General features: G+C 41.0%; 1 protein-coding gene across 6 annotated transcripts in view; it reads left to right on the forward strand.

Moving 5' to 3' along the window:
• Positions 1-15,663, forward strand: part of USP22 (ubiquitin specific peptidase 22) — a 96,140-nt gene that overhangs the window by 57,099 nt on the left and 23,378 nt on the right. For all 6 annotated transcript variants that reach the window (XM_042036885.1, XM_042036883.1, XM_042036882.1 and 3 more), the window contains one exon: positions 13,507-13,676. In XM_042036885.1, the coding sequence (XP_041892819.1) occupies positions 13,507-13,676 (170 nt within the window). The remainder of the gene's footprint in view (positions 1-13,506; positions 13,677-15,663) is intronic.

Consider the following 15,663-nt stretch of genomic DNA (forward strand, 5'->3'; position numbering starts at 1 on the left):
GCAAAGAGAGACACCAATGTATCACGTGTGTGTAGCTGCAATAGTTTAAAATACTGCAGGTGAAGAAATGTTGACACAAGCATCAAAGCTTGTGAAGCCGGAATTCTGATCTCCAGGGCACTTTACCTCAGCTAAAACTCCTGCAGACTATACACAGTTAGAACTACTTGTATGTGAAATCAGCAGATTGCAGCTGGGGTTGAATTTTTCTGTTACCCTGTCTTGGAAAATTGCCATTCCTATTACTCACATAGAAAATACTTCAGTTTTGTAACTCAAGGTGGCTCTTGGGGATTGGAAGCAAAGGAAGATAACCTGTGTGTGCTTGCACAGTGGGAAATTCCTTAGAAGACAAGGTTCTTGATCCAGGGCTTGGATCATGTTCCAAACTTCTAACTCAAACCTGATTCTCCTGCTCTGGGCTTTTTAGAAGTGGTTGTTACTGATCCAGACACATTAGTTTACAGACAGTGTTTCAATTTGATTTTCCTAAACTGTGTTCCGCACTTCTTCAGGTGAAACTTCACCACTTAAATCCAGTTGGATAAAAGCACCAAAAAAAGCCTTTTTTCCCCTTCACAGATGCTGATCTCAAGTGTAAAATGTTTGCTGACTCAATTATTTGTCTTACCTCTCTCTCTAATGGTAATTTTTTTTCCTGTGCTGTGTTTTCTTCACTAAGTTATTATATAACTTCAGTATGCAGTCAGAACAGCAGCCTTTCAATGAAAAATACAGTCAGTGTCAGTGACTTTGTCATCTGTTTGAACGGGTTATTATGGGAATCTGGATTTTCTTACCAAGGAAAAACTGACAGCAATACTTAGCCAAAATCTGATTCTGGCTCTCTAAGCAAGATACCTTATTTAGATAAGGTGGTTTTTGTTTGGTTGTTTCAAACTAAATAAAATGTATCAGGGCAGTTCTTTAAAGTTGTGTTTAAATGGCGTTTAACTGACTTGTAAAAAATAATCACAGCAGTGGGTACTTCCAGGAAAGCAGATGTGCTAAAAATGCTCTGTTCCTGCATCTGTCACAACAAACTGCAGCCCTTGCCCTCCTTTAGCAGCAAACCCTGAGGTTGACAGGTCTGTCACCTGCTCTCCTGACCACACTCTTTTTGTCAGTGATCCTCCAGAACCCAAAGCCCTTCTTGAACTGAGAGTGTATTTTCATTGTACAGTGGTGCAGCCAATGCACAGTTCCTTTCATAAGCTCTAAATCAAGAGCCAGATAAGGAAGTTGAGAATTAGCCCATGTGGCTGCAGTGGTTATAGACAGGTGCCTGTTGCCTTGTCATGGGCAGAGATGTGTCCTTAGCATGAGAAGGTTCATTTTCTTATCTTTAATGAATCACAGAATGGTTTGGGTTGGAAGGGACCTTAAAGCTCATCCAGTTCCACCCCCTGCCATGGGCAGGGACACCTTCCACTATCCCAGGTTGCTCCAAGCCTCGTCCAGTCTGGCCTTGGACACTTCCAGAGATGGGACATCCACAAATTTCTCTGGCCAGCCATCTGAAAGAAACCTTGATTTACCACTGTATTTTCACCTGATTAACTTAGTGTCACCACAGCAAGCGTGGAGTTTTCAACAAGGCCAAATCATCCCCATCTCAGTTTTGTTCTTTTGTGGATTGCTTTTGGATTATATTTACTCTGACCTTCCATTCTGCTCTTTCGTGTCTGCTTCCAGAGTTGGCTTCATGTGGCCAGAAGGTAGATACAGTATATACTGAAAGCAGGAATATGCATAAACAGCATGTGGCATGGTTTGTGTGTTGTGGATTGTTGGACGAGCTCTGTGCCAGTTCATCAACAATAATTTGTGCATATTAATATATTTGGATGCATTTAATTTCATTGGCACTTAGCCTGCTCCTTAAGTTAATAATTTGTGAAATCTGTTTGGAGGAAGGGTAAAAACTTGTAGGCAGCATATGGTGTGATATTGGGGGGAAAGGACGGCTGCGGGTGTGAATTTTATTTTGTCAGTTTGGTGGGAGTACCTCTTTTTCTTTACGGGTGCCATCTGCACAGGGCTCTTGCTGCAAGGCTTGTGCTCTGTGCAGAGCACGCAAGAGCTCGCTGAGCTTTTAACTTTGGCTGCTTTGGGGGAGGGCAAAGAGAATATTTTATTCTGTGCCACCTTTTGAAGTGTTTTATTTTGTGTAAAGGCTTTCTTTTGCCAGAGGAAAACACCTTGAAGGGTATACAGCTTAACTGGCTGTTAAAGGGTGGCGTCATAAAGCTCTGGATCGATCATTCAGGCGTTCTCACAAACATAATTCCTGTTCTTTGCCTGCCACTGTTATTTTTTTTGATGTTGGGTGTCTTCTGTGTATTCTCCCTGACCTTCCAGCAATTATGAGAATAATCATTATTTTCATGATCTGGTTCTTAGGACTTCAGCGTCTTGAACTTTACTTAATAAGGCCTGTGAGACAGGGCAGCTCCAGGTTGCTTTGAGAGCTTCTCCATGGCTTTATTCAACTTCTTTAAATTTGTTCAGCTCTGTATATCTGCGTGTACAAGGAGCACCACAGTTGAGAGGGCTCTGGCTTCACTAGTAAACTAAGGCATTTTGTGCAGTGCATATACTTAAATGTGACCTTTCATGTTGTTTTTTCTGCTTTTCAGGAATAGGTGCCTTTTTGTTTCTGAGGCTCTTGTTGTGACATGCTTCCATATCTCTAGGGGAAGGTGTCCCTGCCCATGGCAGGGGGTTGGAATTAAGAGATCTCTAAGCTCCCTTTGAACCCAAACCATTCCAGGATTCTGTGATTCTGTCTTTCTCCTCCAGCCAGTTGATCTTCATCTGTTACAGGGACCAGATAATGCTTTGATATTTAATAATAGATTTGAGTATGTGGTTACTTCCAGTGACATACATGAAAGATGCTTTCTTCTCTTGTGTGCTCCACATTGTGTATACATTCCCCAATGTTCATTCACTGCTCAGAGATCCTGATGGAGATTGAATCAGGTTGAAGCACAACTGACAAAATTTGTTCAGTGGGTCTTGGTATGCCAGGATAGGAATTCAGAAAATTCAAGTTCTGCTGCAGAACTTAATGTCTTTTTCAGCCTTCCTCATTTCAGCTGAGAGAATCAAACAGAGAAATGGTTGCTGTGGATGATTACATGCTGTGTAGGTTTCTGGGTTTGAGAAGATGCTGCATTGGTTTCTTCCTGACACCTGAGAGAGAAGAACAATTTTGTGATGCAGATGGTCAATAAAAATGCTGAAATACAAAATTACAGATATAAAAACGGACATTTTCCATTATCTGGAAGAAAAAAAAGGTCTTAATTTGCAGGGTGCTCCTGGGTCCTCATCTTGTGAGATGACTTACTAAAAGGCTCCAAACTATTCTTGCACAGTGCAGAGATCCTTTACTTCAACTCCCCTTTTCCTCTCCCCCACATTTATTTTAAACTTAAGCTTGCTGTGGGAGACAGTAAATTTGTATAGATTGGGAAAACCAATGATAACCCAGTATCCTGCACAAGTTGTCTCCTCCCTCATTTTAGGAGCTTTTGTAAAGCTATTGCTGTTTGCAGCATTGTATTTATTCTAATTCAGAAGCTCTAGCACTAGGGGGGCTTATCTGTAGGTTTTATTGTATGTTATATCTTCCATATTAACATCGTTGCAGTTCTTAAACTCTGACTTACTTTGTTTACAAAGATGAGACCAGAACACTTCAGAATACAAGAGCATCAGGGAATATTGCAGGATCTCATAGTTGAAGAGATTGAAGTACAATTCAGAGAAACATTTGTCAGGAATAATACAGGTACTGTTAATTCTGCATTGAGGTAGAGGGATAGATCAGGTGACCTCTCAAGATCTTCTACAGCTGTTTCCTGTGATTTTAGAGGAAGATTAAACGCACTTTTCAGTGGCTTGGTCAAAACCCCTCACTTTATTTTGTTTTGGAAACATGTTTCTTAATTTAAATTCAGAGGGAAGAGAGATTTGCAGTCCCTTGTCTTGCTTGAAACAGCTTCTCTATTTACACAGGCCATATGAAAAATTAACCTTAAGGGGTTTGTTTGTTGGTATTGCCATATATTTTAGGAATGCTGACTCATTTTACCAGGCTGAGGGTGTGCACAAAGGAGCCAATAGCCACCAAATCAGAAGGAGGAGAACTTAAAGAACATCAAGTGCTCCTGCTCTGTCGGTGTGCTTGGTCTTAATCTGGGCATGCAGCCACTGCAAAGTAGTGACAGGCTGTAACCTCACAGCCCACACTATCCAAGGAGATCGCTTGCCTTGTGTGAAGTGCTCTAAGCCTGGAAAAACAGGAATAAAAATATTCCTAACTGAGCAGTCCCCCTCGAGAGAATCAGGAACACAGTGCTTGCACACTGCTGAACACACACAACACCCACAGGGAAATGAAATCACAGGGAGTGTGCCCTAAGGCAGAGAATGGGAACTCCTCTGGGCAGTGGAAAGGCTCCTGTTTTGGCATCATCAGTTTGGGAATTGGCTCAAAGATGTACATGTTGGAAGTAGAGTATAGAGAGTATTTTGTGTGTCTGGCACGCTGTGCACACTCAGGAGTCGTTTCTGGCTCGGAGGTTTCATCTGTGCAATGATAATATAAAATGATACACTTTCTGTGTTGGATCATACTCTTGGTAGCTTGTTTGATGTGTTTGCTCCAAGGATGTCACTTGCCCTTAGGTTCTTCCAACAATATGTGTCCAAGTAGGATGTGTGGAAAGGCCAAGCTGTTGCTCTGGGGAAGGATCTGTAGTAAAGCCATCTTTGGTAGTCATTGCTTGAAGATGTCATTTTCCTCCTAAATCTGGCAAAGGGCAACCTTTCTTGAATCTCATCTCCATTTGTTGCTAGTTATTTCTATGTCATTGCTAGAAATTCTTTGTTTAAAAAAGCCACAAACACATATCTCCTATGCTGAACCCCGGGTCCAGTGTTGTGTCAATGTTATGCAGTTGATTTTATTTGAAGGTGCAGCACGATACAGGGACTCCTTTGAGCTCCTCCAGAATTGATGTAAAAACTTCTTGATAGCTGCAAACATAAATTTTTCTTGACACACAGTAGCATGTATGACACAAAGGTACTGAACCGAAATACCAGACCCAGGCGATCTCTTTGCATTATCCTGTGACTCTTTTTGCATTACTAAATGGAGAGAATGATGCATTGAGCCACAAATGCAAAAGCTCATGCACAGAATACCTATGTAGTCTAAAAATAACACTGAGGAGAGTTAGCAGCCCTCATTCCAGCAGCAGCTGTTACCTGTTCTCCATCCTTCCCTGAGTGGCAGCAGGGCAGGTAATTTTGGTTTCCAGAGCCGTGAGGCTGAACAGGGATCCAGGAATGAGGGCTGTGCCTGTTCACTGCCCAGCCTGTGGCTTTTAGACACCTGCCTGCACTGGGAGCTTGTTACAGGAGAGGGGGTGGCTGGTTTAGGGAGGCACTGCTAGTTCCTGCATCCCTCTGTTGTTCTGGCACTGTCCGTGTGTCCTGGCCTGCTGTGAGCTGGGTGAAGCTGCTCAGAGGGTCAGAGACTCACTGCTGCAGGGGGTGAGTTTATCCCTCAGGGTGACACCACTTCTGCAGTTGATGTCAGGTGGGCTGAGCTGTCATGTGGAAATGCCCTCACCTTCCCTCTCCTGCCAGAGCTGGTCTGTGTGGTTTGTACCAGGCTGTAATGTCAGTCTGAATGGCTGAGCAGTATCAGGATGAAAAATAGGAAAGGGCATCAAACACCTCTCCTGAGTCAAGGTGCAGTGGGCTGACAGAGCTGCCTTTGGAACCACTCCAACAACTTGGAGTCCCAAGCTCCCTCATTGCAGTGTTTTCTAACTGAGACAATTATTTTTAATATCTAATTAAATTTTACTTCTTGTGAGCTCAGTCTTTTTTTTATTATAGCTTCGGTAGGTCACAAGAGTTAATTACAGTCCTCATTGTAGTGGCCTGTAACATACTTGAAAATTGTCAGCCTGGCTGTTCCTCCACCAACACTATCTGGTTTTAATTAATTAACTCAACCAGTGGATTCTTCAGTTGTTTCTCCTGTCTCAAATATTAATTCCATACAAATTTTTACTCATGTTCTTGACTTTGCATAATTTCTGTTTAAAATGGGTGCTCAGTTCCAGACATCATCCAGCTGATGTTTACCTGTCACCAGAGCAGAATGACCTCCAGACCTTCTCATATTCCTGTTAAGTTTCAAAATGCTGTTTGTAGAACTACAGCTCGGGATTAAGTTGTTGAGTCTGAGTTACTGTAGCCATTGCTCCTTGTTTTGTGTTTGTCCAGTTAATTTTTCCTTGTTTTCTACTTCACAATTGTTTTTATTGAATTTAATTGATTTCAGATAGTTTCTCCCCTTTAACAAGTTGCTCTTGAGTTATTGTTTTGTCTTCTAATTACATTTGCACTGTCCTGATATGGGTTTTCCCTTCTCTAAGTGTGTATTATGTGATGTCACTGAAGCTATTGAATAAAAATAGTGAATGCAATCAATTCCCTGTTAACTAAGAGGGGTGGGGGCAAACTAAATGCTGGAAAAACATTACTGGTGTCTCAGTAAGTGCTGTTGTTTCTGTTGTGGTGTGGATGAATTAGATCCTCTTCATAGATGTGCTAGAAAATATGTTAATCTCTGCTGCTGAACTGCTGCAAATATCACTGTGCATCTGTCCTGGCAATGTAATGTAGGTGGGTTGTTGCCATTTGGAAACTTTTCCTGGGTTTATGGATATTTTAATGGAGAAAAAGAATAAAAACATTGACTTCTGAATGGCAATTGTAACACAACATAAAGAATAAAAAATCTGGAAAGTCTCCTAGGAATGCTGAGGTCACTCCAGAACTGCCCAGTTGCACACAAATATGCCAGAAATTACCCAAAAAAAGACTCAAAGTTGCCCTGTGAGCCTGAATAAAGTACTTGAACATGCTTTTAAGTGATGGATTTGAGTCAAAACACATAAGGTGAGATATTTCTTGCAGGCAGCTAAACTGGGAAATACGAACTGATGTGTTGTTTTGTTTATTTTGAACCACTTAAAATCTAGAAGGTGGGAAATGAACTCTCTCAGAGAAGCGAAACTACCCTTGGTCAGGAAAGAGCACCTTAGAAAAGTAAGGACACGCCAGAACACCTTGTTGAGGTGCCAGCGTGCAGTCAGTGCATGGGATACATTCCCCTTTTGGTTTTGGGTTGTCAGTTGCTCAGGTAGAGGGTGAATTGTGTCTGGATCACTCCTTTAAATGCACTGACTAAGCCGGTTTTGCCTCGGGGTAGAGCTGTGTTAGCAGTGAAACAGGTCAGTAATGAGGATGAATTCTACCAACTCTGTACAGCAGTGACACACCAAAACTGAGAACTTTGGGGCTTGATGATTCAGCCTTATAAATAGTCCTTGTCTTCTGGTGCTGCTGATACATCCAAGGAGGAATAATGACTATATTGTTTCTTTCCACAGTTAATGATTTTGCAATACATGTGCCACTCATGGCATATTCTTCTTCCCTCCAGTGTAGCAGCTTCTGTAGTTGGACCCCCAGGTTCTCAACTGGAAACAAACTCATGGACAGTTTCCTTTTGTACACATAAGCAAATTTTTTGCTATTGAGCAATCTGTTGCTTCAATAGCAGTGGAAAAAATGCAGTGATCCAGAATCCTTTTGCTGGAAATGGAAAAGTTAAAGATGGGGTTTCATTTAAAATTCAAATATTTATTTTTCCTATGTTGACTTTGGTTTTTTTTTCATTCCAGAAGGCCTTTTCTGATTTATTTGCCTTTCTGCTGTGTAGGGGTGGCTAAACTTGTAGGTTTTGGTGCAGTGCACAATGCACTGTGTCTAAAATAGTCCTATAATTTATTTTCTCTCTGTCTACAGGAATTGTTCTTCATAGTCTTATCCTGAGTGGTTCTGTATTACCAGGGCTTTTAGATGAAGGGTCTGATTTTTATTTGATTTAGTGACAAATGAAAATACTTATAGTTAAAACAGGAAATTTGTATAACAATATTATCTAAATACTATGTCCTCTGTCATTCTCTCAGCCTCACAAAACTCCAGGATTCAACATGGCTTATGAATCTTGATGTGCACACACATATATGATATTCAATAGGTATTTTTATATAATGGAGTGATATAGTGAAACATTAATGTATAGAATATAATATATATAGAAAAATTGAAAAAATTTATCACAGATCTCTTCCTATAAATTAAGATGTATTGCTCTAGAACTCCCTTCCAACTTGTGATTTAAAAGGCTTAGCTTAAAAGCTGGGTAGAACAGAAGAGTGAGCGAAGCTCTCCAGGTTGTGCTTGTTGGTGATGGAATAGCTCAGGGGGTGGGAGATGGGTGGGTGGTGCTGGTGATACAGCTCAGGGAAGGTGGTTTGTTTCCAAAGGATTTACAGTGATTCAAACTGAGCAGTGACTGACCTGGCAGCCCTGAATAGCTGGAGAAGAGGAGTCGAGTCAGAAAAATAAAAAAGGGGGGGAGCATGAGCATGTTTTCACCTGGTTCAGCAGTAACCCAGCAAGGAAAGATTATTGCCCTGAGTGTTCATCTTCACTTCTCTCATCTCTCATGTAATCCCTTGCTTGCTGTTGCTGTCAAAACTACTCTGTTGAAAAAAAGATCTACTGATGAAGCAATGTGAATCAATGAATCACATATTTTCTTCTTCCTCTTCTTGCCCCACCCCTCCCTACCCAGGATGATTTTTTTTTTTCAGGGTAGATGTTCTGTTTGCTGGAGGTAGTTAAATTGTTCAGTTAGTTTTTAAGATCAAGTGGTTGAATTTTTTTCATTTAATTTTGCTGTGGCAAAAGTGTCTGTAGCTTTTTCTTAAACAGTTGTCAAAATAATTTAATACCCAAATGTATTATTGGTAAGTTTGTAAAACATGTGCTGTAAAAACCTCTGAAGAAAAAGTTCTAATTCATTTGACTCAGTATTTCTGCTTCTGTAGTTACTGTGGGTTTCAGCCCCTGAGAAAGGATGCTGAAGTGGTGGGGAATAAATTCACCAAAACTGCATGGCTGGGGTTTTTTTGATCACTCATGTGATCACTGGTGTCACAGAATGTCATGAGTTTTCCTGTGTAGACTTGTAATTTCACATATCTGCATACTGCTGCTTTCTGAAATGAGTATGAGTATTTTTGTATTAACATTTCAAAAGGGATTAGCTTTGGAGAATAATTGCTGTCACTAACCCCATTAGCAAAACTGCTGCTCTTGGCACGCAGGTGGAACAGCAGCTCTGGGTCTGACTGGGCCAGTGTTTGTGGCAGCTTCATTCTGGTCATGTGTGGTATGTTCTGCACCTGAAACTTGAGAGCTGAGTGAGAATTTGGGTGTAGTTTTTGGTGCTGGGAAGTAGGGCAGTCCTCTCTTGAAATACTTTCAGGAAGATGCTCTTAAATGTTGTTGCCAGTTCCTGTTGGATGAACATAGGATGATGACCCAAAATTATTCCAGAAATCTTCACTGCTGTGCTACACTCTTTGTTTCCAAGGGTGATGTTGAACTGTCTTTAAATATTTCAGTGAGCTCTTCCTCAGCTTGCACTGACTTGTGATACTGTCTGATGGAGCTGCAGGGCAGCATCAACACCAGATGGGGGACTGGGGGTAGGGGACAAAGATTGCTCTAAGGTGTTGCCAACCTGTGCTTCATGTGGAAGGGATCTTAGGCTGGCTGTGCTTCGGTGCATCTGAATGATCTCCTGGTTGTCTCACCAAGGTGCATTGTCCAGTGACCACTGCTCTTCCTTCCAGAACCTTCATTCCACTAAATCCCAGGTTTCTGCGTGGGAACATTTGTTCAGACTGGTTTGTTTGCTGTCTTTCCCAGCCCGAAGCCTGGGTTTAGAAGCAAACAGGACTTCCTCCAAGAGGGCAAGATTGGGTTTTCTGTATTTTCTATTCATGTGTGGTCCTCTGATTTCCCTGCTTCCCCACCTCTAGTAGCTGTAGAGTTGCATTTCACGGAGAAGTGGAATTTCCTTATCTCGTCTCGGATTTTTCATCTCCCCTGCGTGGGTGGACTGGCAGAACCAGTGTTCTGGATCTCCCTGCATCCCAACAACCGTTGTTGCCCAGTGTTGCAGATCTATTGCTTTGAGCATTGGAAAAACAGAACCCATTCCTGGAAGAAGATGGAAGAACTGAAGCTGACAAAGGTAAGCCAGCCAGAACCCGGTCTTGAGACCAAACATACAAAGAATTTCCCAGATGGGTTTCCCTGTGCTCAGGGCATTGCAAAAGTGGATTTCTTGCCTTTGCTTATGCCCTGCCTGCACGGCTTTTGGCAGAATGAGAGTAATGTTTGTATTCATGCATGATGATTAAAGGATGTTTCTTTTTTTTTAATGATTACACCATACATGACTATTTTGTCTTGACAGCAACATTAATTTGTTCCAGTTTTTACAATTGTATCAGCAAGGTTCAGAAATAAAACTGCTTTCCTGTGCAGTACATTTCCCACAAGAGCACACATCCATGTTTAGAAAATACTAAGTAGCTCACAGGTTGCCCTTGTTCATTTCAGAAACAATTCATAAGAAACAGAAATAAAGACAATGCTATGAAGCACAGCAGAGGTTTGCAGAGTACCAGAGCTTTATTATTAGTCGAGGTTGGAGCCTCTTGGCAATCCTTAGGCTCTGACACTGTGCTCTGATTAGAGCCTGGTGGAGACCACTGTTGGTGCTCTAGCACAAATAGACTGCTGCATGTGAAGTTTTGGCACATTAGTTTTCTGTTAATTTATGACCCACATGTTGCAATGCTTGACTGTTCTAGCAAAACCTTGCCAGGCTTTATTAAAGGGGAGGGAATAGGTGTGGCAGGCACAAAGCTTTTACATTCTCAATATGTTATTGAGCAGAATGCTGTATGGGCTTTAATTTTTAGCTGTTTTTCTTTCCAATAAAACTCATTATTCCCCATAAAAGTTACGGACAAGAGGATGTGTTGTTCTGAGTTCTGTCAGCTCTTTAGTTTACCTACATCAAATTCTGATGTTTTTCAATATGCTGTAGTTACTTATGCAGTACCTGAGCTGTAGTTCCTCATATCTGTTTAATTTCAAACATCAGTTTAAGAGACTGTACAGCAGCTGCAGTCATTGCTCCCTCAAGGATAAGATTCATGTGTGCTCCTTTCCTTTTTCCCTTTTCAAGCAAGTAAGTTCCTGTGTTTTGCTACAAACCACCATTTTCTGATTTTTATTAGGGTTCGGAGTATTCACATTTCAGCCTTGTCTGTTTTGCAGGTTGCTTTGTCTTGGTTCATTCAAGTGAAGCCCCAGCACATGAATCACTCCATTTAGATCCACGAAAGACCAAGCAAGCAGAGTAAACCAAGAGCCTTCTGAGTTTGATGCCTGTAACTGTCTTCTGCTGGCAACTTTGAGGAAGATTTGATTCTTGTGGTCACAGGGAAAAGACAGTCCAGCCACAGGCATGTAATAAATGATGCTTAATAAATGATTCCAAAAAAGCTGCCTTTATGTGTTTGCTTTTGTGACTGCTCTATTAGACATCAAAAAGAAAAGTGCTAGGGGGAATCTCTAGGTTTACTACTGGTTTTCCTCTAGTCTTCTGTGCTGAACAGGCTGGCTTTGAAATCTGGTGCTAACCAGAGGGAGAAATAAGGAGACTCTGCTTCTCAAAATACCCTGCATGTCAGGGAGCCTTCCAGCCTCCTGTGAGCACAGCCTATGATTTAAATAAACCCAGTCAATTTTAATTGGCAGAAGAGGAGGGGAGAGGTAGGCAAGAGGTACCAAAATGTTTCTCCACTTGCACAGTATGAAGCCCCTCCTGTTGTGACATTGTTTGCAGAGACACAGACTGGGAATTGAAATAGGATTGTGGACCAAGCTGAAGCATCACACAGTATTTCAAGCTGCTCCAACAAATTAACTATTTAACACTCTGCTAATGTTGTGTACACACTTACTGCCTCCCAGCATGAAAAATCAAGCAAATAATTGCAACAAGCTTCTGCCCAGTAGAAGTCACTGTACTATAATGAGAAACTTTGTCCTGTAACAGAAGGAACAGGAAGCTGTTGGAAGCAGGTCGATGTTGCTTTACATACAGGAAAAAAAAAAATTAGGAGTTCTCTGTGTCCGTGCCTTCAGCCCCGGGTGCAGTTCAAGCTGGTGTGGTGCCGGTTCTCCTCGGTAGCGTAGCAACTGGACCACACCCCCTCCTGCTGCAGGATGCTAAAGAGCCCTTGGAGCACTATCTGCTGTACTGCAAGGGAACTGCATCGCTTCTAATTACCACAGCACTGCCAGCTGAGAGTTTTTTTTTCATCCCATGGAATGACAAGAAAATTCTTCATTCTCTGTCTAGTAATCCTGTGTTTTCTTTCGATGTTTCTGTAGTAACCCTATTTTTGTTGCAGAAGAGGACTATGTTAATTTTATACCAGAATGCTATCGGTGCATTTTATATCGTTTCAAAGTAAGTTGTTGATTAAAAATAAGCCTTCATGTCCACCTGCTGCTCTTCTCATTTAGTGCTCCTGTATGGTGGTATTATGTTAACGTTTTGGAAGAATACTCAAGGATATTGATATATACTCAAGGATATTGAGCATGTTTTTCTTCTCACTTAGACCTTGCAAATGACTGAAAAGCTTTCCCCACTCCTAACCTCTCTTCTGTTGTGCAACAAAAGAGCTGTCCTTTAAGCATCTTGGTTTCCAAGCACAAGGAATCATCTCTGGGCATTACTGAGTGTTTGACTTAAGGTGTGATGAATCCTCTTATGCCAAGTTGAATTTTTTGATGTATGCTGTAGATTATTGTTTAATTTACCTAAAACGAGTGTGGAATTAGGGTTGTTCAAAGGGGTTTTTTTTAAGGTTGTTCTCCTCAGATCTTGGGTTTTATACAAAATCTCCTAAGCCTGCAGTGGATGTCACAGCCTGACTTGGTTTGTTGGGGCTGTTTCTTTGGTGCCTTAGAAAGATGATGATTACAACAGTACAAAAACCTTATTCTGGCTTCGTGACCTGCACGGGGGAAAGCTTTTTAAACAATCTGAAAACTTACTTACTGATTTATTTAAATATATTGATTTCTTACTGTACTGACTTAACAGTTGTTGTCATTGCACTTTGGTACCAAGCTTGGGGAGGGACATGTTTTGGTGACATGTGGCACAACAGCCATTGCAAAATAATGGTATTGGTGTTGCTGAACCTTTAGGTTTCCTTATTTCTTAGAATTTAAGAAATAAATCCTAGTGTAGTTCAGAAAGCTTCTGCAGCTTCTTGTGACTTGAGTACAAAAATACCAATAGCCTCCCTAAACCAATATAAAACTGTACTTGGAGCTGTGCATGTAATACAGTAAATCCATGGCGATATTGTGAAAACTACATAAAAATGCAAATACACCATTTTGTTAACTTGATAATGCTTATGCATCCCCTCCCCCTTTCTGTCTTTATAGGTCTACGAGGGCTAATCAATCTTGGGAACACATGTTTTATGAACTGTATTGTCCAGGCACTTACCCACACTCCACTGCTGCGAGATTTCTTCCTCTCCGACAGGCACAAATGTGAAATGCAAAGCCCCAGCTCATGTCTAGTCTGTGAAATGTCTACGCTCTTTCAGGAGGTGAGTGCTGTTTTCCACAGAGCATCGCCTTGCCACAGATGCTGTTTCTTACCCCAAAAGGAATTGTGTTCTATTTGGAAATACAAAAGGAATGCAAGTTGTGTTTCCCCTCAAAACGTAGTAAAACAAAGCAGTAAAGATTGAGACCTCACTGTCAAAAATACCCAGCTGCTGAAATGGAAACTAATGGCCTTTTAAGTCCTATTCTGAAGTCACCATTGTTTAGGCAAAGCTGGTATTGGAAATAATTAAAGTGCTGCCTGTTCTTCTGAGACTGATCTGGGAGTCCTTAGTCTTAAAGCTGAATGTGTGCTTTAATTAAAGGTGCAAGTTGTAACTGGAAAATATGTCACAGGCTCTTTGGGTGAAAATGGGAGTGAGTAAAGCAGCAGTATATAGCCTTGTGGTTTAAGGTACTGGATTATGTATGTCTGTATGAATATTTTAAAGCTCTCAATTCAGTGCTTGTGTAGTGGCAGAAACATCTTTTCTATCATCTCTTACGTGCAAACCCAGTAAGGGCCAGAAAGAAGGATAAGGAGGGTGAATGTGTTGCTACAGTTTGTGTCTTTCCTGTACAAGCTGCACTTCTTTCCCTTTCTCACTCAGGAAACTGCCTTTGCAGCGTGTCTTTTTCTGTAGATCTGGTCCATGCTGTGTGAGACAGGCACGGGCTTTTCCTTAATAAATAGTCGAAGAGCTTTATTAACTGTCGTAATTCCACACCACTGATGTAAGGACTGTGGGTGGACATGGGCTCCTAGTTTTAAGATGTCTTTAAAAACAAACAGACCCAGTTCTGTGCCTTTCCCTCAATGGTAGATCTGCTTTCTTGGTAAGTAAAATAAAAGCAACAACAAAAAAAAGAGCTGTAGTGTGTGCTGTCATGGAGCATTTAAAATTTCTGTATACAGAGCAGGTTTTCTGTGGATGCACTCTCATGGAAGTTCATTCTGATAGGGACCAACCTAAAATAGCTTTACCTTAATCTTGTGATTTTCAATTTGATTTTACTCCTGTGCCTTTTTTACCAGAGATGATTCTTTTTAGTGACTGCAAGTGAGTTAAACATATATGGAAGGTAAAGCCTCCATAGTTGTTTCAGTACAAAGTTGTTTTCTGCTCATACTCAAAACTCCTGAGAATTTGCAACATTAGATGCTGTTTGTTCAGTCATTAGCTGTGTGTTATATTTCTTATTTTTTGTTCTATTTTTCAGTTGTTCCTGAGTCTGTCAGGAAAGGAGGTAAAAACAAAAGGCAGGCAGACCAATAGGTAGCAGCTGTAGGATTATTGAAACCAGATGTGCAGTTAAGTGGGGAAATACCACAATGCTTAGATAAAAAAATCAGTCATGGTATAGAAATACCAGTTTCTGTACACTGTTAATGCAGAAACCTATTTGCTTATTTAAAAATAAGGAACTATTATAATCTTGATATCCTTTCATCAAATAGTGATATAAAGTCTCATGCTGATGAACATCACCACACTCTATTTGCACATGAATTTTTTTAAAAATCCCTTGGGAAAGGGGAAATGAGTGTTACATTACAGATTGAGAGGCTGCAGGAAAGATCAAGACTCTCTAGGTAATGATTTTTGTTTCCATTTTTGTATGTGGAGCCCTGTTGATGGCTCAGGATGCCTTTTGCTCTACTATGAGCATGGAGCAAAGAACAGGCTGTTACCCAAAAAGGGGCTTAAATGCAGCATTTGTGTTAGTTTCGATTGTAATCAAGTTTAATTTCACACACAACTTTGGGAAGCTCAGCCTTCATTTTCAAATCAAAATTCATGCCTACACTTGCATTAGTTTTATTAATTAATGTTCTGCAGCATGAGGGTGTATGGATGAGGGAACAGCCATATCTGTGACACCAGACTGTGCAGACAGCAATAGTCTCTGTCCTTATTTCACATTAAATACTGCAGCCATGTGCTGTGGGAGGACACAGAAAGTGACTCAACCTCCTTGAAGTAAAAC

The sequence above is a fragment of the Corvus kubaryi genome, unplaced genomic scaffold, assembly GCF_017639235.1.
Source record: "Corvus kubaryi isolate FWS band 111438036 unplaced genomic scaffold, C.kubaryi_AGA036_p1.0 37387, whole genome shotgun sequence".
Taxonomy (NCBI): Eukaryota; Metazoa; Chordata; class Aves; order Passeriformes; family Corvidae; genus Corvus; species Corvus kubaryi.